The 22,538-nt window shown below is 39.9% G+C and overlaps 6 protein-coding genes across 7 annotated transcripts; 2 read left to right on the top strand and 4 right to left on the bottom strand.

Annotated features, from left to right (window-relative positions):
- Positions 1-283: 283 nt before the first annotated feature.
- Positions 284-6,843, bottom strand: LOC117894290 (neurocalcin homolog). Its single transcript, XM_034801250.1, has 6 exons — positions 6,729-6,843; positions 5,625-5,688; positions 1,270-1,368; positions 1,030-1,148; positions 788-976; positions 284-563 (listed from the first exon to the last, which is right to left on the bottom strand). The coding sequence occupies exons 3-6, from the start codon at positions 1,337-1,339 to the stop codon at positions 369-371; spliced, it is 573 nt and encodes a 190-aa protein (XP_034657141.1). The 5' UTR covers positions 1,340-1,368; positions 5,625-5,688; positions 6,729-6,843; the 3' UTR covers positions 284-368.
- Positions 2,351-4,539, bottom strand: LOC117894291 (neuronal calcium sensor 2). Of its 2 annotated transcripts, none has more exons than XM_034801251.1 (4): positions 3,870-4,533; positions 3,645-3,788; positions 2,872-3,000; positions 2,351-2,619 (listed from the first exon to the last, which is right to left on the bottom strand). In XM_034801251.1, exons 1-4 carry the CDS (start codon positions 3,978-3,980, stop codon positions 2,443-2,445), a joined length of 561 nt encoding a protein of 186 aa, XP_034657142.1. In that variant the 5' UTR covers positions 3,981-4,533; the 3' UTR covers positions 2,351-2,442. The 2 variants fall into 2 exon arrangements, with proteins under 2 accessions (XP_034657142.1, XP_034657143.1); XM_034801252.1 differs by having other exon boundaries at positions 2,443-2,619; positions 3,645-3,784; positions 3,870-4,539.
- Positions 6,844-7,240: 397 nt separating the features above from the next.
- Positions 7,241-8,561, bottom strand: LOC117894787 (N-acylneuraminate cytidylyltransferase A). The gene is made up of 5 exons (XM_034802016.1): positions 8,274-8,561; positions 7,952-8,142; positions 7,686-7,890; positions 7,459-7,626; positions 7,241-7,350 (listed from the first exon to the last, which is right to left on the bottom strand). Exons 1-5 carry the CDS (start codon positions 8,342-8,344, stop codon positions 7,254-7,256), a joined length of 732 nt encoding a protein of 243 aa, XP_034657907.1. The 5' UTR covers positions 8,345-8,561; the 3' UTR covers positions 7,241-7,253.
- A 1,827-nt stretch (positions 8,562-10,388) lies between these two features.
- LOC117894782 (serine/threonine-protein kinase WNK1) lies at positions 10,389-20,046 on the top strand. The gene is given in 12 exon segments (XM_034802008.1): positions 10,389-10,518; positions 10,582-12,037; positions 12,102-12,274; positions 12,332-12,969; positions 12,972-15,280; positions 15,350-15,481; positions 16,594-17,472; positions 17,535-17,915; positions 17,975-19,031; positions 19,101-19,165; positions 19,226-19,397; positions 19,480-20,046. Coding segments are annotated over 11 exon segments (6,888 nt in total). The 5' UTR covers positions 10,389-10,518; positions 10,582-11,086; the 3' UTR covers positions 19,611-20,046.
- Positions 20,047-20,651: 605 nt separating this feature from the next.
- Positions 20,652-21,269, bottom strand: LOC117894789 (V-type proton ATPase subunit e 2). The gene is made up of 3 exons (XM_034802018.1): positions 21,063-21,269; positions 20,954-21,001; positions 20,652-20,889 (listed from the first exon to the last, which is right to left on the bottom strand). The coding sequence occupies exons 1-3, from the start codon at positions 21,158-21,160 to the stop codon at positions 20,763-20,765; spliced, it is 273 nt and encodes a 90-aa protein (XP_034657909.1). The 5' UTR covers positions 21,161-21,269; the 3' UTR covers positions 20,652-20,762.
- Positions 21,270-21,891: 622 nt separating this feature from the next.
- LOC117894790 lies at positions 21,892-22,357 on the top strand. Its single transcript, XM_034802020.1, has 2 exons — positions 21,892-22,075; positions 22,162-22,357. Exons 1-2 carry the CDS (start codon positions 21,965-21,967, stop codon positions 22,255-22,257), a joined length of 207 nt encoding a protein of 68 aa, XP_034657911.1. The 5' UTR covers positions 21,892-21,964; the 3' UTR covers positions 22,258-22,357.
- The last annotated feature ends 181 nt before the right edge of the window (positions 22,358-22,538 follow it).

Raw genomic sequence — 22,538 nt, 5'->3', positions numbered from 1 at the left:
GTGGCCAAATGCACTTTTGCCACATCGAACAAATTTTTATGGTTCACTTTTGCTGCATTATGATGTCATCTTCTTTGGAGGTACATAGGTAAGAGCCAGGCCGCATGTATTGTTTTTTAAGCAGCTGCACACAGTTCGTACTGCGAGTAATACCAATATCCATCACAATACATAAGCAAAACACATAAAAACATATTTATGGTGGTTCGAAAAAGACAATTTTAATAATTTAAATATTATATAATATTATAAGAACTATTTATTTAAAAAGAAATTTACATAATTTCCACACTGAAATAAAAACAATTTAATTTGCAATTACACTATACAATTAAATGATTATTGCTTGTTTTTCAATATTATTTCAGTTAATGGGACTGTGGATCACACTGTAATAATCGAACTATTGAAGGATCACTTTTGGCTCCTTCTATAAACTCTTCCAAGCTTAATTTGCCATCTTTATTTCGGTCCATTTGGCGAAATATCTTGTCCGTTCGTTTTTCTGGAGTGCTCTCGTCCTCTGGCATTTTCATTACCGAGCCAACCATTTTATATATTGCCTAAAGGAGTAAATATAAAGTAATATTAAATATTTTATAGATGTCCGGGAAACTGGCAGGGTATCTATCAGGGGCCTATCGAATCTATCCCTCTTCCACTGTGGCTTAGCTGTAGCCACCTCACTTTTTCGCTAGTTCTCTCCCAGTGTGATTTATACGGATGTATAGCATAGTCATTTCTATAAACAAAGACTGAAAGTGATTTAATTATATAAAATACTTACTGTAACTATTTCCAGCATTTCTTGCCGCGATATGTATCCGTTTCCATCTAAATCATACATTGAGAATGCCCATTTCAGCTTTTGCTCGAGTTTACCTCGTGATGTCACACTCAGTGCGCACAAAAACTCTCTGAAGTCTATGGTGCCATCGCCGTTTGCATCGAACGTCCTAAAAACGTGTTCTGCAAACTATACCAAAATATATTAACAGACAGGTTGAAATGTAGTGGAAATGTATTTACCTTGCTCGCATCGCCATATGGAAAGAAGTTTCCATATATCTTCTTGAACTCCTCTACTGACAAATGGCCACTTGGGCAGTCCTTTAAAAAACCTTTATACCATTCTTGAATTTCAGCATCTGAAAAATTGTGACAATAAATCAGCTATTGATCGAAATACATTTTTTTCATAGAGATCTACAGTTCCTAAGGTACTGTAAAACGCGACGAGTCATACTGAAATATTTTAAATATATTTACCTGTGAATTCTGTATTTTGCTTAAGGTCCTCCAAAACTTCCGGCTTAAGTTTACTATTTTGCTTTCCCATTTTTTAGACCAATTTCATTATAGAGTAATCTGTAAATGCAATATACATATAGTGGATTAGAAAAGGGTATAATGAGCCAAAGAAATGTTTACATGAGTATTCATTGAGAGAATCAATCGAAGAATTTCACTATATCAAGTCATCTTTAAGGCATTCCTTTTCCTTCCTCTTCTCAATAAGAGCGGGTTCCAACTTCACATGAAGCTCCCCGATACAGTAACTAATGTCTTGATTTTCCAAAGAGGTTGGAGAAAAAAAAAGTTGACTTAAGGTATTTTATCATTTGCAAAACTTCATTCAGTTAATATATTTATTCATTCCGTGCAGAAATTCCCGACTTTAGCAGCGCTCGCACATTTACTACTAGACAGCACGCAAATTTCGAATCGCATTATTTTTCTAGTCCTCGAAACTTCCAAGTCAGAGTCAAGTTCTTTCTTCGCCAAAGACGTATGTCTTAGACTCTCATGAATAACGGACAGCCTATTCGGATGAGAGAAAAACAGACACAGCCAGCAGAGAACAGTGTCGTAATCAGCAAATGCACAGCCAATGATAATTATTTTTTGTATTGATCGCTACTTGAAAAACTAAGCTGGCCGCAGGGTTAGTTAGCAAGATTTCGAGATCGTTTCTACGAGGCCAAAATAAACAGACCGAAAGCGAGTTTCTACTACATACAAAACATACAAAAATATTAGTTAGTTAATTATTAGTTTACAATCGTGACCAACTGTCTAATTGCATTAAAATCAAGTCATCAAATAAGAAATAGCCTGTATAAATCCATAAATACACACACTTATATTTAGTTATTAAAAGATATCGTCGCAGCAGATACTAGTTGAATAGCATTTATTAAAGTTAAGAGTTTGTATTAGCTGCGGCTCCGAATGGGGCCCAGTGATATTAGCATCCCCATATAAGAGTACTTTTGATATTTTACCAAATTTAGAGGCAATTCTAAATTGGAATGAGACTTATACAATGCAAATATTTTAATGATTCCATAGTTTAATTTTAGTATAAGAAATATAAATTAAATATTTATACATTTCATTACTGATTTCATCAAATACACACATATTGTAGGATATAATTGTTTATGGCGCCAACATTTTGGACAACTCTTCATCTTGTAAGCATCCTTTTAAAAACTCATCTTGCGTTAATTGACCGTCATTATTCTCGTCCATCTTAGCAAATATATTTTTTGCACGTTCTTCCGCGGAGTCTGCAGGGCGATTGGATGAGCACGCTCCAAGCATATCATAAATTGCCTGAAATAATTAACAAATGAATCAGTTGGATAAAGGCATGTTTTTAAAAAGGTATAAATATTCATTTTAAATTATTAAAATAAGACTTTAGTGATAGAGCTTGTCCTGGAAGGCTGCAACAACTGTGCGAATCATCTACGAGCAACAGTGTGCCTCGTTATGCACATGGCAAGTATTTTGCTTTTCTCTCTTGCACTTTTCTAATGTGCTTGCCAGGAGCAATTGCCCTAGATAATTTTCCAATTTTCATACCTGAACAATTTTGGTCATTTCTTGTATGTCTATGACACCATTTCCATCAACATCGTACATTCGAAAGGCCCATTTTAGCTTTTCCTCTGGAGTTCCGCTTGAAGTGACATCTATTGCAAGTAAGAATTCCTGCAAAAGAATAAAGATATTGTTTTTGTAGATATATTATAATTTGTATATTTTCTTTAAGCTGCAGCTTCTGATGAATCGATTAAAATATGTAATGACTGACAGTGCTAATTACACAAACACACAGACACGGCCACGAAACGAAAACTAACTAACCGAAGAAGTAACCTACTAACCAGTAACAAGGGCAACGACCCCCACCATTATAATAAAAATCGAAGCGAGATGCAATAGACATGCCCCACCCCAAAACACGTGCTTCACCTTACCTTACCTTGACTCGAGTACCTTTTGACCATGTACCATGTACATGTGTATATCTGATCTGGAGCTAGAGCACCCCCGATTCGGTGCGTGAGTACTTATGTATGTTTTTGGGGAGCCCTTTATTATTAATTGATGGGCGTCGTTCCCTTTGTCCCCCATGGATGAACAGAAAACGAAGCCTGAATAATAAATACACTTCCATTTATGTGTACATTTAGGCCCACGGATGGACATATTTTCTGGACCCTACTTCTGCCTGTTGCAGACACTTGCACGAAATTTGGAAAAAATTATACATCCAATAGAGCAGATGGTGGAAACGAAAAATGTGGCATGTGTGGTGTATGCTTTTGAATAGAATGAAATATAATAATTACCTTGAAGTCAATATATCCATTTTTGTCCATATCAAATGTACGAAAGACATGGTCACAAAATTCCTCCGCATTTCCGGATGGAAAAAACATTTTATACATATCGACAAATTTTGCTGGCGTCAAACGCCCGTTGGGGCAATCTTGCTATACAAATAGAAACGAAAATTAGATAGTTTTTGGTTGTTGTTCCAGGCAAAGGTGTCGCCGTAAGTGTCGTTGACTCACCTTAAATCCTTTATACCACTCTTTAATGGTGGCTTCATCATATCTTGTGTGGGTTTTCAAAAACTCCATGTCTTCTTTAGTTAAACGGTCTTTACTACTTAAGCATCCCATTGTTTTGCTTTTCACTGTTCTGTTAGTAACTTACTAGAAACTTATACTTATTTATTTGAATTTATTCTAAACGGATTCAGTGGCTTTTCCTCGCCAGTACTTCTCACATTTGACCTGGTGTTTGTTTTTGAACAAAAACCAACTTTAAATCGATATTTTCGAAAGCATCTTACTGCATTACGTTAACGTTAACGTTCCGATGTGCATGAATTCAATTAAACCACGATATAAACGAACACATATAATGTTTCATCGAGCGACGACTCGACCCGTCAAATTTTCTTGATAATAAGTAAGAAAAAAAATGTATTTGACTCTATTAACTTGTATATTTCATTTCCAACCTGATGTGTACCAAAGGACTAAGCGAATCAGGCATTCAGGCGCATGCGCCTCAATTCTCGTCTCTATACAGGACGATTATTGGTTAACCATATTTTTCTCTACTCACTAAGGGTTCTTTTTCTTCTTTTTGTGTTAAGAATAACAAAATAGGGTTGCCAAACTGTCACAGTTTATTCGATTAATTTTTATATAATTTCTGATGAATATCAACATCTTTTTTAACTTATTTAATTCTTACCTGCTTAAATGTATTCACAAAAAAATATACATTCTGCTACAGTAATTTAATAATAAATGTTAATTTAGCGCTATTACAAATGCAACTTAAAAGTATAAAAATAATTTCATTTGTAATAATTAATTAATTAAATTACTCGAAATTATCTGCTGCTATTCTTACTTCGTTAAATTTCGCTTCCAGCAAGAAATTAACTAACAAAATAACTTTAACAAGTAACTTATTTTAATTAATGGTTTCAAAAGAAATTTTAATTTTTTTGCTTTTGGGCGTTGCAGCAGTAAATCGACAGAAAATCGCGCGCTGAAACATTTAACATTCAATACATTTCATATTTGCAAAAATCATCTTATTTGTGCATTAGAAATTAAGAGCACAAAGCTCAAAAATCAAGGAGTGGTAGAAAGCAAATTTGTAAAAGCAAAACCCAAAATCATTATCAGATTAGTCCTCAGGGTCAAGCATAGATTTCTTAACTGTAGGGTTTGGTTCATTTGATGGAATCCTTTTGATCCCCCACCAAAATTATTTAATTTATTAAGGCTGGGTAATTAAAACTAATAAAAATGTATCCTCTTTTTGTAAATTTTGTATATGAGAAAGATTCCGCGAGTATAGTCCAGATAAACGTAAGAATTTAAAGATTATGGATTTAAATAAATAAGATCAGTTTAAAATTCGATCACCCTATCAACAAAATCTAAAAGGACTATTGAAAACCTAATGGCTACGACCATAAACCAATTTGAAATTGTAAGATCTTCGCAATCTTGTCCTGCCGCGATTAAGACAGAAGTGTGGATTTAAACCTTTTCTTTTCAACAAAAAAAAGTAAAGCTTAGATCATCAGTCTATTAAATAAGATTAACATTGGAAATGCATCAGGGCGTCAAGTTTAATTGCCTTTATTGTGATCGCATTTTAGGCCAAATGACGCAAAATGTACACATCTGGGCGTAACCCGAGCATAGCCTAGCGCTGACGCTTTGGGCAATCAATGGGCGGGCAGTATCCATGCAATAAATTCCACTTATAAGCTAAATATATTTTATATTACTCACGTCATAAGGTTTTCCGTCTTGCAAGTCAAATAACATTATTGACCACATAAAGGTTATCGAGTTGCTGCAAGTATAAGAATTAAAATGTTGGATTTTATAAAGAAAATTTCAATGTATAAGATAAACGCACACCATTACTAACATATTAGATATACACACTTATTATGAGATACTCGCAAATTTTTATCAACATAAAAATACTCATTGTTTGCTTCGCATAGATTAGAATATTATATTTACTTAGCACTGCAGTGGAAAATTTGTCGCTTGCATTGTTTCAATCGATCATAAATACTCCATTACATTAATAGAGAACCATAAGGGAAACTATTATCATCCAGCCCATATGGAACGAGGCTTATCTCTGCAGTTATTCACAAACTAGGGCCCACACAAAGATCATTAAATCTGCAATATTGCAGAGGGAAAGATTCTGGCTTTTATAATGAACCGTTCGCCCCCGGTATATGGCGGTTTGTTGTGTCTTGAAAACTTTTAGCTTCACACACAAGAGTCTGAACGCAAAATCCGGTTCCTCTAGCTCTTTTAGTCTCTGAGAACTAGGCGATAAGCAGGACGGACACACAGACGGGGACGGGGACGGACACGGTCATGGCCATATCGACTCTGCTATTGATGCTGACCTGACCAAGAATACAAATACAACTACATACATATGTACATGTGATCTGAAAAGGTTCCTTCTGTGTGTTACACGTGATTTATACTCACTCTAAAAAACAAACATTTCAGATGGAGCCCATCCTTCTGAGCAGGGTGGAGTAAGAATGAGCCCGAGTGGTGGGCGAATTCACTGGTGCCAATAGTTTTGCACAAATATACATATGGATGTACATGCATACATTTAGGTGTAGCCTATTTGCGAATATGTATGCACGTATTTTGATTCGGATCTTTGCGTCTATTAATGTACATATATGTTCACTATGTTTTTAATGCACCTGCATGTGTATATATGTATATATGTGTGCATGTGATATGTACATATACTGCAACGAGCGCTATTTACATTTGTTTGTGCATACAAGTCTGTTTACTGATGCAAAATTTGCATATCCACATTTCTGTAGGCGTATATTTTACCTGAATACGAGTTACACATTCATTTTATGCACATTTTTCGTAAATAAAACTGTTTAATACAATCAATAATTGTTAGCTGTCCGCGGATGTATCGATAAAATATACCGTCAGGGCCACGTAAATATACCAAAATATACCATTGCATCTTCAAAATATACCGTAAATATACCGTAGTCTTTAATCAGATTACTCGATTATGATGTTGTTTTTGAAATTACTAGCTTGCAAAGACTTTACCCTCTGACACACTAGTTTAATCCGATTGAGCAATCAATTTGGCTTATAATAAATACTCCTTTTTATTAGATTGTCTACCTTTTGACCTTATATTTTACAAATTTGTATTTGACTTTTTTATTAAAATCACCCCTTATGGAGGCAAGGGAGCTTTGCTTCAGTATGTAAATGTATGTAACATGTAGAGACACATGTATGTTAACTGATGTCATTAAAAATGTTTGAAAAATACCGCGATTTTCTTTCTTTTATTTATATTCTGTATATGCTCTCTGGCAAAAGTCCAGTTTATGTTTTATTATTTATAATACATCGTGCTATTGTCAGGTCTATGGGTGAGTCGATTTCTAACCCATCTTGTTCATCAATTTCAACAATTGAGCACCTAAAAAGATAATAGTACAGTTCAGCTAGACTTGGCTTGATCTATTGATATGTGATGTATGTATATATTGATATGATGATATATGATATATTTAGAGAGATCTATCACCTGTCATTTTGTAGCACTCCATTCTCTACTAATCGTCTTTTTGAAAAATAAAACATTCCTGTCTCCACGATATCTCCTTTCCAATCTTGGCGCCTTGGTCTGGCCTTTGAATTAAAGCCCACGGGAACCAGCAAATTATCAATGTATTCCCATCTTAAATAATGCGACCTAAAAAATTAGTGATCGTGTAAATAAACAGGTAAATAAAATTCTTATAAAAATGTTACCTCTTAGCTGCGAACACACAGTCATGGTTTTTAAATGCCAAAGCAGCATCTTTAATGTATTCTTCCTTCAGAAACACAGAAGTACATTGAAATAGAGAAAAATTATGAATGGCTTTGTGCGTGTCCAAAAACTCTTTGATAGCATCCAGAGAAGATGTGTCGTCCATGGCAAACTCTGGGGGCCGAACATGCACAATAGCCCCATCTGCAAAAATAATAAAACAAAATTATTAAACGTACTTAAATAGGGGGAAATGGTTGCTCACATTTCTCGGCCTCAGTAGCAATTCTTTTGTCATCTGTGGACACCCAAATATGATCAAAGCAAGCAGAATTTTGTATTTTTATGATTGTACGCGCCAGCAATGAGAGTCCCGCTATTTCAACAAGGTTTTTGTATTTAATACCCTTACTTCCGCCTCTAGCTAGAATTAATGCATGCAATTCGCTCTTTGAACTGAAATTAAAACCATAAACTCATGTACTCAAGACTCGGTAAGTTATATCTTAAAGAATTTGCATTTTCGCATCTGGAGCACAGTAATTGCCAGTACCTAATTAAAGATATTTATTTTATACACAACATACCATATTTCAGTAGATTCTATTTGAAACAGAAGTTGCGCTAAAATTAATAAAAGTCCAAGCGGAACAATCATGTTTTTATTTGTCAAGACACTAATTCGACTCACACACACACACGCACGCCCGATCGCTCTCCAAACACAAATTCTAAGGCATTTTAATCCACTTGAATTCCGCTTCTTAATCACTTTACTAATCTTAGGGTGACACAATAATTTCAAAAGAGCCGGCCAGGAACAACATAAATCTCGAAATATATCGGAGCGTCTGGCAAATGGAACTACAAATCGAGGTAAATCATGTAAGATATACGTAGTGGTATTTTTCTTGGTTTACCTTTTTAGTTTTCAGCTTAATTACTAAACATTCCAACAAAAAGAAATTATGAAAACTAGCCAATCTTAGGGAGAATTTATTAATAAATTGGACAACATTTTAGTTTTAGCGCTGAGACAACTAACTAGCTAGTAAAATCAAATAGAACATCAAAATCGAGGAATATAATTTAAGACTCCGGTATATTTTGTAAATGAGTTGGTATATCTTATCGATATCTATACTTCGATAGTTCCATCGATAGTGGAAATAGTAAAGATATCTTAGATTACCCTAGTAACACTAGCTATATGTTTAGGACCTGTTTTTGCAGAGCTTGTAGGAATATTTTAATTTTAATATTTAGTAAAGATGTCTAATATAAAAAGATACAGTAAAAAATTAATTCTCTGTGATAGTGAAGGCGCCATAAAGGCTCTGAAGAGAAATTACTTAAATTCTTACTTAACAGACAAAATCCTGGACAATTCCTTCACGAGCAACTTTATTGTGTACTGGTACAGACTGATAAACTAGCCAAATCAGCCACTAGTGTAGGCAAAATATTTAATTAACATTTTACATTTAATTTAAGAACATTTTCAATGCTACACCTTGCATGCCCTCATCAAAAACCATCGATAGCAACACTCTTTAACAAATATCGACAGAAACACCAAACATCGCCTTCATTCATCGTCGTGCAACCCAAAAAAAATTGTAAAAATTTTCTTTAAAGAATTTTCTTTGTAAAACTCAAGGTTGCTTTGGAAATTGTTTGTGAAAATGTATTATTAAGCAAATATTTGTCGTGAATATTTCGCACAACACAACCATCGCGACCGTCTGCAAACTGGAAGCACACAATCACAACCACAATGCATATGGACAGAAATCAGAACGATTTGTGTAATATTATGAAAACTTAACACACACACCAAAGTTCCTTCAAACATAATAAAAACAATACGAAACAGTGACAGTAATCAAATTGTTAAAGAAATTGTGTGGTGAAGCACGGACAAGAGTGCCATGACATCATAACCCTTCCGTACATATGTATGTGCATATGTTTCATGCGTCAAGTTGGATATAATTGATAAATATGTACATGGGATACGTATATGTACATTGGTACATTCATGTGTATAAGTGAATTAAATTAACCCAAAGTGTTTAAAGCTGGCAAACAGTTGAGTCTAGCAAATCACAAGCATACATATGTACACACATATTACATATGAACATTTTCACATTTCGCCAACCCAACACACGCATAGTATAGTTTTTTCTGCAATCAATTTAAGATTGGTTAAAAAGATGTACATATGTTTGGAGCCTAGCAAACAAACATACACGCACACACAAACACACATTTATCTACAATAAAACTCAAACAGATGTATAGTGCAGACGTATGTACATACATAGTATGTACATATATGCAAATCATGTGTATTGTACTTATCTGCGACAGGGAGTGCACTTGGAACTTATGCTTATGATTCAACAAGAGATACACCGCAAAGAAAAACAAATTTCCGCACAGCACAGCTGTAAGCGAGATATTGCCCAGCGCACACTCACCCAAGCAGTTGGTACATATCTACATACAATGTATATATGCATAAAGTATATTTGTACATAGATTGTCGCTAGTGTGCCGTAACCAGAGCCCCAGAGCAATTGCCCCATTTGACCCCACAAAGAAGCAATGGGATTATTTATTGAATTAATATACTAACATTTATTATTCACATTTTCTTGTCATTTTAGATTAAACTTGGTGTTTTACTGTTTAAAAATCATACAAAATTGGACAAACCCTCTGTGACTTTGTACGACAGCAAGAGGTCGTACCCCCAAACAGTGCTCGGAAGGGAAGCTCCATCAGCGAAGATGGTACTTCCTCCTGCACCACGCAACCTCAAAGGTGATGATTCATCGCTTAAACTCACTACCAACCCATCCTTTAATATTTTATTATAACATACAGGAATACCTCTGTTTCTAGCGAGGAGCAACCCGTGCAAGGAACTAAGTCGGGACACCGTTCGTTTAATAAGTCTGCCTCCTCAAGGCAAATTAAGAACCCGACTATAAAACTAAAAGACACAATAAATAGTAGAAAATCCCATCGAAGGCAAGAGGCACAGGCACAGGCACTGGCACCATCACCATCACCGGCACTTTCTGCACATACAAGCAACAACTTATCTTCGTTGGAGGCATCAACATCATCATCACATACTGAGCAATCATCACCTTCCTCTTGGCCACGGCTTCATGCACCAGCTTCCAAGAGCAGAAACAATCTTCTAGTGCGATTTCTGCGACACTTTTCAAGTAATAGCAGCACCACCACAACGAGCAAAACGGAGAATAATATAAGCGAAAACGAACCGACCACACCTAACGAGAATATCAATAATAACGGCGAGCTGGAAAAAGCTCTGGTCACAGCTACAGCAGAGGTCGGAGGTCAACACAATGAAGAGAAAATGGATGGGGGAAAAAGTGAAACCCCAGACAAGAAAAGCCACCAACCAAAGAAGGGCGGTGGCATAGTGTCGAAAAGCAGCAGCAGGAGCAACCTGAGCAAGGATAAATCACCAAAAGTGGCATCTGAAATCAAAACTGGAAAAATGGAGGCCCGAAAGTCCTCCTCTGACACGGTGATAGAGCCATCGGCGTTGATAAAGCAACACTCTGCGCCCCAGTCGTCGACGCCAACGACTCTAACGGCCAACTTTGTGCAGAACATGAGATTTGTGCGTAAGAATGTTGAACAATCGACCAGAAATGCCAATCCGATGCAGTTTGTGGAACTGGAAACGGAATTTCCACGCGACTACGATGACAACATTGAGATGCTGTCACGCGAGGCCGAACATTTGGAGGAGCAATTTCGAACGCCAACGCGATCGAATGCCCCAGATGCGTCCGCTCACCAAGTGGCTGGTATTATTGAGAATATTATTACCGAAGCGTCACGAAGTCTTGTTGTTGAAGAAAAGAAGACTGAAGACGAAGATGTGCCATCAAAATCTACCAATAAGCAGTCTGGTGGGGTGAAGCGTGTTGGCTTTCAGGTTGAGGAGAAAGACGATGCCGCGACTATTCACAAAGAGAAGAAGCCAAAGAGCATTGACGATGTGGGTGCCAAGGAGTCGTCGGACAACACCGAGGTAAGTTCTGAGGGCTCTGGTTTAACTGGAACCTCGGCGGACACATCGGCATCGCTTCTGCCCTCCACAGCGACGGTCTCGACCACATCGTCCGGCACATCGATAACAAAGAGTAAAAGTGATGAGGATGATGATCCTGTGGCCATGTCCCCATGCGGACGCTTTTTCAAATACGACAAAGAGGTCGGTCGTGGCTCATTTAAGACCGTCTATCGTGGCCTCGACACATTGACTGGTGTGCCGGTGGCCTGGTGCGAATTGCTGGTAAGTCGGAGAAATTAAACAAAAAGCCAACATCCCCACTTAATATTTGTTCTGCTTTGTTTAGGATAAGCAAGTGAAGAAAAGCGAACGCACCAGATTCCGCGAGGAGGCGGACATGTTGAAGAAGCTTCAGCATCCAAACATTGTACGATTCTATACATATTGGGAGTTTCCGATCGGCCGTAAAAAGAATATTGTACTAGTCACAGAGCTGATGTTGTCCGGGACCTTGAAATCGTAAGAGTGCCTTTCTTTTTCTGATGTGTATCGTAATTGGTGTGTTTATTTTTGTAGCTATTTGAAGCGTTTCAAAAAGATACACCCAAAGGTATTGAAGTCATGGTGTCGCCAGATCCTGAAGGGACTCAACTTTCTGCATACTCGTCAATTTCCTATAATTCATCGTGATTTGAAATGTGATAATATATTTATAACCGGCACCACGGGTAGCGTTAAGATCGGTGACTTGGGTCTGGCAACGCTTAAGAATCGTTCACATGCCAAATCTGTGATCGGCACACCCGAGTTTATGGCCCCCGAAATGTACGAAGAGCACTATGATGAGTCGGTGGATGTCTACGCCTTTGGCATGTGCATGTTGGAGATGGCAATATCGGAATATCCGTACAGCGAATGCAAGGGACCGGCCCAGATCTACAAGAAGGTCATTTCCGGCATAAAGCCAGCCGCTCTGGCCAAAGTGGAGGATCCCAATGTGAGGGACATTATCGAGCGGTGTATTGAGCTGAAGAAGGAAGATCGCCCCAGCTGCAATGAGCTCCTGGAGTCGGAGTTTTTTGACGAGGACATTGGTATTCGTGTGGAGCCAACGGCCTCCGAACAGTTCCTCTCCGATCCCAGCATCTGCATCATTGAGTTCCGTCTGCGATTCCTCGACCCAAAGAAACGCTCATCCCGACACAAGGAGAACGAGGCATTCAGTTTGAATATAATATAACGAGCGACGACTACGAGAAGATTGCCCAGGAAATGATGAAGGAGAACATTATCTCAGAGGACGACTCACGCGCCGTTGCACGCCTTCTGAAGGTGCAGGTTGTGTCGCTACTCAAGGAAAGGGCCCAGCGTCAGACGCAAATCAAGCTGCAGAACGAGAAGTCTCGCTTGGAGAAATTAGCACTGCAAAAGCAGCGCGAGAGCCTCCCCACCAACGTCGATGAGGATGAGGAGGATGAAGAGGACTCGGAGGATGAGGAGGATGGTGTCAAATGGAATCAACGGCTGCAACTAAAGTACGATCTGCTAAACACCGACTCGGAAACCAGCCTGGCCATGTCCACGAACAGCGTTGATCCACAGAATATTCCAAACCGATCGAACACATCGATTCAGACAAGTGCCAGCCAGCAGCAGCAGCAGCAACAGCAGCCAACGATGCAAGTGCCTCTGGCCTCGCCAGCAATATCCATGCAGCAAAAGTCAACAGTGCATTATATACAGAATCCGCAGCTGGCTTCATACCAAAATCCAAACAACTTGATACAGGACATTGCCAATAGCCAGGTGCAGGTGCAGGTCCTCTCGCCAACAGGCACACAACAGCAGCAGCAACAGCAACCCAATGTAGCGCCCCATATAGTGGTGCCACAGCAGCAACATCAAATGGTGCAGCAGTCAAACATAGCTGAGGCACAGGTCAACCAGCAGCAGCAGCAACAACAGCAAGCAGCAGTAGCACAGCAGCACCAGCAGCTGCTGGCACAGCAAATACCTCAACAAGTTCAGATGCAACAGGTGCCGCAGCAGCAAACCATGCAATCGGTGATGCCTCAACAGCAGCATGAACTTCAGCACCAGCAGCAACAACAACCACTGGTCGGCGAGCAGCAGAAAAGTCACCAAATTCCTCAGTTGCAGCAACAGCTGCAGCAGCTAATGCAAACGAATGTACAGCCCACGGAAATGACACAGCAGCCACAACAGCAGCAGCAATATTTTCAGCAGCCTCAGGCTCAGGTTTCTATGCAACAAATTCCACATACACAACCACAACAACAGCATCCATATGCGATGCAAGGGCAACAACAACAGCAGCCAATGTCCCAGCCACATCCACAAATTCAAGTTCACCAGCAAACCTTTCAACAGCAGCAGGTGCAAGTGCAGCAGGCGGCACCTTCCACGCAGAACCATCAGCAGCAGCAGCAGATTCTGCAGCAACAAATTGCACAGCTGCAACAACTGCAGCAGAATCAGCAACTGCAGCAGAACCAACAGCTACAACAGACGCAGCAGCAACTGCAACAAACGCAGCAGCAATTACAGCAGAACCAGCAGCAGCAGCAACTGCAGCAGAACCAGCAGCAGCTACAGCAGAATCAACAGCAGCAGCAACAACAACAGCAACAGCAGCAGTTTGTGCATCAGCAATATCATGCTCAATCTCTGCCCCAGCAGCAGCAGCAGCATCAACAACTTCTTGCCGGAGCTCAAGTAATGGCAACGCAACAGCAGCAACAGGTGCCCATGCAAATACAAGTACAAATGCAGGTACCTCCAACATCTGTGGCACAAACAATGCAGCAGCAGCAACCATACCAACAGAGCCAGCAGATGGCTGTCCCACCAAATGGGCAAATGGCAATCGTTGATGCTCAACAACAGCAGCCACAGCAACAACATGCTGCATTTGCAGCAGTCTCCGTACAGCAGCAACAATTTATGCAGCCGCAACCTATGCAACTATCATTGCCCCTGGAGCAACAACTACAGCAGCTTTTGCTCAGTCAGCAGCAGTCACAGCAGCAGTCACAGCAGCAGCAGCAACAGCAGCAGCAAGCACAGTCGATGGTTCACCAACAGCAGCAACAACTAACAGAGCAACATGTCCAGGCACAGGCACAGCCACCGCCGCAGATGCAGATGCATATTCAGATTCAGCCGCAAAACCCACAGGTCCAGCCTGTTGGCCAGGAGCAATCTGCTGTCACTGAGTCAATTGTAACGCCAGTCAACAGCCTTCAACTAAATCTTGAAGCTGCGACAAAAGTTGATCCACAATTAACCACGGAAGCAGAAAAACAACAAAGGCAGCAGAGCGCAAATCGCTCGCAAAAACCCAGACGCTCCAATCGGAGTGGCAACGAACGGATACCAAAACTAAGTGTCACCAGTGTGGATGAGGGTAGCGTCATAAACTGCCACATGGAGAACAAGCTAAAGACCATTACATTCAAATTCGATATTGGAGATGTTAATCCCGTTGAAATTGCCAATAAATTGGTAAGAGCAGCAGCCTGACGGCCTTCCTCCCCCCAAAACAATCCACTCAGCGTACCTTTTGTCTTTCAGATCGCCCAAGATTTGCTTTCGAATTGTCAAAGCACAGTATTTGTGGAAATGATTAATGAAATTGTTGACCAGGTCAAACAGAATCCCAATCAAATTCCAATACCAACTAACTATCGCCGCAATATTGAAAAGGTACTTGGCTTTCCAAACAAAAACCAACTTTATTTTTGCAGACTACAATTGCCAATCGCGTTCATGGAAGGACCCCCACTATTACAGAGCACTCTGCTCTCCAGTACAATTTTCTTCTTCCAAAATGTTGCAGAGCATGAGCAAGATTTGGTTCTTGATGTCTAAATTTCAAGCTCTATCGATGGGCGTTAGTTTCGAACCGGAAGTTCCGCAGTTTATATGAAAGAAAACCCTCACCGTACTTCTCAGCATTAACTTATAAAAGTTATTTTATCCAAGCAAATATATTTGTTCCAAAATCTTCTACGAAATTTACTTTCATACTGTGCAATCGGCAAAAAATAATGATCAAAAGATCCAAACTGATAGTGGGACCTCCATACAAACAATTGAAGCATTCAAATATTTATACTCGAATTACTCGAAAGAATTTAGAATTAGCCCAAGACCAACGTTAGTTAAGTTGTAGTTCGGTTTTTGTAAGCAAAGCTGCGACGAGCTTGAAAGTTGTAACCAAAACCCTTTTTGAATCACTCTAATGTTTCATATTTGTCCAGATAAATCCATGTTTATTTGATTGTCTATCTCTACTATAACAAAACAGGTCCGTCACGCGTCTCTAACTCGACAGCGTTCCACGTTTAGGTCACACCAAAGACATAGATCTGTAAGTGTTAAGTGCACTGGGCTTATGTAAACATAAAATATATATTATTATATTTTATAGCTAACATGATTTCACTTATCAGAGAGACATTTACATTTTATTTTGCAAGGCTTTTTGCGATGCAACAAAAAGAAACAATTTGTTTTTTATCTATTACTTTTGTACTGAAATTGACTATTGACTGAACGGAAAGATGATCGCAAAACTATTCGAATTGACTACCTAACGAGCACCTTAAATTAGTTTAGGCCAGACGGAAACAGTTTTATAATCTTGCGTTCCTTTTTAAGATTTTCAGGGGTGATCTTATTTCACTTATTTCGGTTACCGTATCACATTAGAAGAGTTTCTTTTTTTACTTTACTAAATATTCGCACCAGTGTAATTATGAGCTCGATTCACTTTGATTCACATATCGTATCTATCTATCCGAAACACCTTTTAGCGGGATGAAACCGCCAGTGACATTACGAAGATGTTTGAACCGACCATACATGGCATTGAAAACTTACCATCTGGCAGTGGATCTGGCGGAGGAGGAGCAGCCACAGAAACGACAAACACAACGAATCAGACTAGCGAGGCTAGATCGCATACTTCGATGCTGGCCAACATGGATCAACCGCCGAACATTGGAACGCCGCCGAATACAGCTTCAACGATGTCATCGTCTTCAACGGCTTCGCGGGATGCGGGCAATGGCAGCAACGACGTGACCATTGGCTCTGGCTCGGTGTCACGTAAGACAAGCACAGCTTCGGAGTACACATCGCTGTCCATTGACTATATGCCTGATAATAACATAACGCCAACGGGTAACGATACGCTGGGCGATGCACTGGCCAAAGACAACTCGCAGAGTGTCCAACAGATTGCACGCGGTCATGCCATAACTCGTATGCAAAAGCTGTTGGAGTCCGCTGGTGGTACAGCAACGCCACGAAGCCTGAACCTGCCATTGAATCGGCACTTGAACATCCAAGAGGACCTAAAGCACACCAGAAGCCTGGGAGACTTGAGCGGTGTCAAGATTACGTTTGATATGCCCAACAGAGCAACGACAGAGCCAGCTGAGGACAACAGTCACCAAGAGACGGCAGTGGAAACGGAAAAGCCCAAAGATAAATCCGCTGGGCAGCAGTCAACAGCGCAAGGCACCGGCGCAGGCGCAGCCAACACATTGGAGCAACTAAAGATCGAACTGGAGAACATTACGCATGCGCACGCGTTTGCCTCCGCTGTGGTGGCATCCATCAGTACACGTACCCCACATCAGGCATCGCCGGCAATTTCATCGTTAACAGCCACAACTGGGCAGCAAGAGGTAGTCAATTAATAGATCAAATAGTTTTTATGTGCATTTTGTAATACATTTCCATTGCTTAGATAAACAAATCTAATAGTGCTGTGGGCGCTAGTGGCTCATCTGTCTACAATTCTCGACGAGCTTCTATGGACAACAGCATGGGCTCCGATATCCAGTTGCATGGCACTCCCTCCTCCATTATTGAAGGACCCGCCACCAGCTCAGATCCCACACCAACTGAGGCATCTACGACTGGTATTATCGTACCCGGCAGCACGACAGCTGAGAAGCAACTCTCGAAACAGGGCAGTTTGGATAAGGCGCCGAATACGTCCATTACTGTGGCCACCACCAATGATGTGCCGCAACGAAATCCCAGCAACGGATCGCTGAATCAAAATTCTATTGCAGATTTAGAAAAGAAATTGGCAGCGTTGCGGAATACGGACAATGCAGAAGAGGTAGGAAGTGGCTCTAACAGGTTATAAATGGTGCTACAACTTTTAATTGATATTTTCAGCAACAGCAGCCGCAAACGAACGCCACATTGACAGTGGGTCCGAAGCCATCGGCTGATGAGACAACGACAACACATCCAAGCGCTCGTAAAGTGTCGCGATTTAGTGTCAGTCGAGTGCAGGAGCAGAAAACTGCAGCAGCCGCTGAGGAAAGTTTGCAGAATCAACTAAAGATCGATTTGTCGTCGGCATTGGGCCCTGGTGGCCAGGGCCAGACGCAGAATAATACCACAAATAGCTCTGTGCAAAATGGCAGTATGGTGAATACGCCCACAGAACTCATCAACTCTCCCATACAAAATGTTCCGCTGGCCATTAACGGAATACAGTTGATTTACCAACAGCAGCAGCCACAGCAGCAGCAGCAGATGCAAAATATGGTTAATAGCGGCGTAAATGTAGTGCCACAAGTGATGACACAAAACGGCACACAAGTGACACTCTCTGGCATTCAGCAGCAGCCGCAGCAGCAGCAACAGCAACAGCAACTTGTGCATCCTAATATGCCACAACAGACACCGTCCAGTGTCCATCCTCAGATGATGAATACTCTCCAGCAGCAGTCGGTGGCGCATCAGCAACCAATTATGACCCAGCAGCAACCAATGATACTGCAACAGCAGGGCTCACAGCAGTTTACTCTACCAGCAGCGCAACAGAATCATGCACCGCAACAGTTTATGCAGATGCAGCAGAATCAACTTCATTCCCTACAGCCGCAGGTTGTGGGCATGTCCCAGGGAATGCAGCAACAGCTTACGGCCATGCAGTCAATGCAGTCGGCCCAGCACCAAATGGTGGCACAACAGCAGCAGCAGCAACAACAACAGCAGCAGCAACTGCAAATGCAAATGCAATCACAGCAACAGCAGCAGCCGCAACAGAACGTTGCAGGCATGTATAATCAACAGAATGCTAATTGTGGAACGAACCAACAAGGCTTCCATGCTGGTGTTCCCAATCATCTGCTGCAACAGGCGACTTTGATGGGATCCCAGCAGCCCACGCAGCCATTGCAGCATGTTATGCAGCCGCTTTTTAATGTATCTCCCGGTGAAGGTAAGCGTAAGCCCATCAAGCCTAACCCTTTTTGTATGCATTCTTTCATTTATTTGTTCTGTTTTTCAGTTGCTGAAGAGCCAGTATCTCTAGCTGCAACGCATCCCCATTTATTGCCCAGCGATATACAATCTGTAAGAGCTGCAGCGTAGTTCCACTGAGACTTTGCTAATTTTTGGGTACATTTATTGCAGGATATAAAACACAATTTGGACTCGTTGGTCAATCAATTGTGCAACACACGCTTGGGCACCAATCAACATCAGCGACTGTTGCTGTTGCGCCAGAGACAGCTGATCGAAGAGGACGAATTGCGCTTGAAACATTATGTGGAATACGAAAAGTTTCAAAAATCTCTGCGCCAATGTAAGAATTACTCATGACGTGTGTTTGTGTCAACATTTTTAACCGACATTGGATCAACTCTACCTCTATATTGGTTTTACAGCTTTAAGCACAAACGTTCCAGCGACTACGACATACTTTTCAGCACCTCCTGCTGCACAGCTTCCAACTAATCTAAAAGCACCAGCTCCGCCCACAGCAAATCCGACATCCACAAGTTCTGCAAACACATAGCTGCGCTAAAATGTTGTTTTGCTTCATTCATTCGCCTTTGACAAAGCCATCTCACGACTAACAACAGCCATTTCTATGTTCTCGGCAATATAATTGGCACGAGTGTCTGTGTGTGTGTGTGTGTGTGTGAGATGAGATGAGATGATGGATCTGGCGGTAGAAATTAAGTAAAAAGGTATATCTTATGGGATTGTCTGTAAATATTAGTCAAACGCTTTTAGTTCATATGCCATTGTTTCATATTCTTCTTTCTTTCCTTCTGTACCACTTTTGATTTGATTTAACTTAACCTTGTTCTTGGTTTCCTTTTATTGTTTAAATAAATTAAGAAAATTGTACATTTTATTAGTAATTCAAATGTAAATAAACATTTCGATAATGTAATAATACATAGCAATGCATATAGAAATATTATACATTTTAGTCGTCATTTATTCAAAGTGATGTATACATATACTATACTGCATAGTTACTAAATAAATAACTTATTACAGAATTGTTTGATTTAATCACAAAAGAAGTCATAGATCAAGTAAATTATACTTTTGCTGGTACTTTATTGATTTTTGGTTGCGATTTTACAAAGTTAATTTTATTTCCAAGGCATGCCGAGGAAATTTGACACAATTTGGGCATCAATCAGTCATAAAATAGCAGTGGTGGTCCCTGAAACAATGTCTAAATAGAGCGAGCAGAGCTTGATGGTGACTGAGGTCCAGAAAGTACTTTTATCTATCTGAAATCTTTAATCACTTTTGTCTACAATCTAATTTAACAGAGCCAAACAATTTTCAGCTGTAAAGTGTGAAGTCTCGTGGTATCAGAGTGGGAAAAAAATGTATGAATATTTGGCTTGCACATGAACAGGCAGACGGAAAAGCCTATGTAGAACGGGGAAGGGCTGTTGTCACTGATAAGAAAATTATTTCTTGTGTGGGGGTTGCCGCAAATGATTTCTGCTCTTGGTTGCAAAACTGTGCTTTGCTAAATATTTGTGTTTGGCTAAAATGCAAAATTCAATGATAAATGATAGCCTTGAGATATTAGCATACTTTGATAATACCTTTTATTTTATGATTTGAACGAAATTAATAATAAAGAATGCAAGAACATAAAATGTAATAACAAAACATGTGTAAATAAGAACTACTTTTACACAACGACATCCATGGTGTCTTTGATCTCGTTTCCCCACTCACGGGCCATGATCATGATTTCATTCATGGTCAATTTAGGCCCAATCAGAGGGTTCAGCTGTGTCATGTAACAGCACAGCCAACTGCAACGACAATTAAGGAAGAACATTAACATTTAACAAATGGTTAAGCTAATCAAATACTTACAACAGCCAGCATGTTGTTGCCGTCAGCATAAGGCAGCATTGAGTCACTCTGAAAAACATAGACTACATGTTGCATACTGTGTTTGCTTTGGTTTATGCCAAGTACTCACCCTTTGTTTGGGCCACGAGCAAAGAACGGGCAGATGATTCCAATGAATCCCCAAATGCAGGTGATAATTAGGGGAGGCACGTAGTCGGGAACAACCATTTTGAAGTCTAGCCAAGCTATTTAATCGAATGGAATGGAAACTATAAAATAAGGCACGAAAGTCTGATCGCAAAGTTTTTTTTCGAGGCAATGGGATATCACATGACAGATGTTACTTGTGACCGCGGACTTATCGATAAAAATACCGTCAGAGCCTCGTAAATATACCAAAATATACCGTTGCATCTTCAAAATATACCGTAAATATACCGTAGCCTTAAATCAGATTCCTCGATTGTGATGTTCGATTTGATATTACTAGCTTGCAAAGACTTTCACCACTGAAACAATAATTTAATCCGATTGAAAAATCAATTTTGCTTATATTTTTATTTGAATTTTTCATTCAAATCACCCCCTCTGGAAGCACGGAAGCTTTTTCTTCAGGATGTAAATTAATAACAGAGACACATGACAGATGTTACTTGTGACCACGGACCTATCGAATAAATATACCGCCTACTCTCAGAAAACTACCAAAATATACCTTATAATGTTCCGAAAATAGCAACTACCACTTTGACTTAAAAGTTTGATTGAGTATTCTCAATACATGCAATTGTTTTGTGTGACACAGTAATACTTTCTGCTCCTTAGCTCAAAATGTTCACATTTATAAATTGAGGTGTGATAGGTGGGTTAAGTTAGTATTTGCTTGGGTATATTCACTAAATGATAAAGTATATTTTGGTATATTTCTAAGCGTCAGACATGTATATCTGATCGATAAATCCACAGTCACACTAAACCAATATTAACCCGATTTTTCGACCGTGCTTGCAAAAAAAATAAAAACAATTAAATATGTTCCAAAACAGCGCTGCTCGTCTCTTGGTTCCAGCCATCCGAAGCGCCATGCAGAGCAGGTGCCAATCCGTGGTTTCAGGCCCACCAACCCAGCACATCTCAAAGGCTGTAAGTACTCGTTCAGCTGGTTGCATAACTAGAATGTCTCGCAAAGAAAATGTGCATACTATATAAATAATACTTTATGCTTGCAGGAGAAAGTGATTCTTGGCGGTGGCATGTGCGCAGCGGCCCTGTTCATTCCCGGCTGGGTTCTGTATCACATCCGTGATTACAAGGGCGAGAAGTAAAGCGATGATCTAATATTCCCCAAAAACTTTGAAGTCTAGTATCAATATAGTAATGGTGCTCCTGTGCAACATGAATAAAGGAAAATAGATTGAAGTTAAACGTTAATTTTTATATTCCATGTCGTCAAGTTGGATGTGTATAGCTCACATCCATTTATTTTTGGCGATTTACCAGCGAGTCGCAGAAGCTCATGCATTGTATGCATGTATGTACATATGTATGTGTGTTTTGTCCATACTGTTATTCCATGCTGTCAATTCAGAAATAACAAAAATTTGGT

The sequence above is a fragment of the Drosophila subobscura genome, chromosome J, assembly GCF_008121235.1.
Source record: "Drosophila subobscura isolate 14011-0131.10 chromosome J, UCBerk_Dsub_1.0, whole genome shotgun sequence".
NCBI lineage: Eukaryota > Metazoa > Arthropoda > Insecta > Diptera > Drosophilidae > Drosophila > Drosophila subobscura.
This window is presented reverse-complemented; position numbering and strand designations above follow the sequence as displayed.

What these genes read in the sequence shown, in the direction of transcription:
- LOC117894290 (XM_034801250.1), bottom strand. Translation starts at nt 1,339, where the DNA reads ATGGGAAAGCAAAATAGTAAACTTAAGCCGGAAGTTTTGGAGGACCTT. An exon ending in GCAAAATACAGAATTCACAG is followed by an intron (nt 1,149 to 1,269) that starts GTAAATATATTT and finishes ACAATTTTTCAG; the next exon opens with ATGCTGAAATTCAAGAATGG. An exon ending in CATATGGCGATGCGAGCAAG is followed by an intron (nt 977 to 1,029) that starts GTAAATACATTT and finishes ATTTTGGTATAG; the next exon opens with TTTGCAGAACACGTTTTTAG.
- LOC117894291 (XM_034801251.1), bottom strand. Translation starts at nt 3,980, where the DNA reads ATGGGATGCTTAAGTAGTAAAGACCGTTTAACTAAAGAAGACATGGAG. An exon ending in ATGGATATATTGACTTCAAG is followed by an intron (nt 3,001 to 3,644) that starts GTAATTATTATA and finishes ATTCTTTTGCAG; the next exon opens with GAATTCTTACTTGCAATAGA. An exon ending in AAATGACCAAAATTGTTCAG is followed by an intron (nt 2,620 to 2,871) that starts GTATGAAAATTG and finishes TAATTATTTCAG; the next exon opens with GCAATTTATGATATGCTTGG.
- LOC117894787 (XM_034802016.1), bottom strand. Translation starts at nt 8,344, where the DNA reads ATGATTGTTCCGCTTGGACTTTTATTAATTTTAGCGCAACTTCTGTTT. An exon ending in ATAGAATCTACTGAAATATG is followed by an intron (nt 8,143 to 8,273) that starts GTATGTTGTGTA and finishes TTTTAATTTCAG; the next exon opens with TTCAAAGAGCGAATTGCATG. An exon ending in TGCTACTGAGGCCGAGAAAT is followed by an intron (nt 7,891 to 7,951) that starts GTGAGCAACCAT and finishes TTATTTTTGCAG; the next exon opens with ATGGGGCTATTGTGCATGTT.
- LOC117894789 (XM_034802018.1), bottom strand. Translation starts at nt 21,160, where the DNA reads ATGGTTGTTCCCGACTACGTGCCTCCCCTAATTATCACCTGCATTTGG. An exon ending in GCTCGTGGCCCAAACAAAGG is followed by an intron (nt 21,002 to 21,062) that starts GTGAGTACTTGG and finishes TATGTTTTTCAG; the next exon opens with AGTGACTCAATGCTGCCTTA. An exon ending in GCAACAACATGCTGGCTGTT is followed by an intron (nt 20,890 to 20,953) that starts GTAAGTATTTGA and finishes TTGTCGTTGCAG; the next exon opens with TTGGCTGTGCTGTTACATGA.
- LOC117894790 (XM_034802020.1), top strand. Translation starts at nt 21,965, where the DNA reads ATGTTCCAAAACAGCGCTGCTCGTCTCTTGGTTCCAGCCATCCGAAGC. An exon ending in CCCAGCACATCTCAAAGGCT is followed by an intron (nt 22,076 to 22,161) that starts GTAAGTACTCGT and finishes TTATGCTTGCAG; the next exon opens with GAGAAAGTGATTCTTGGCGG.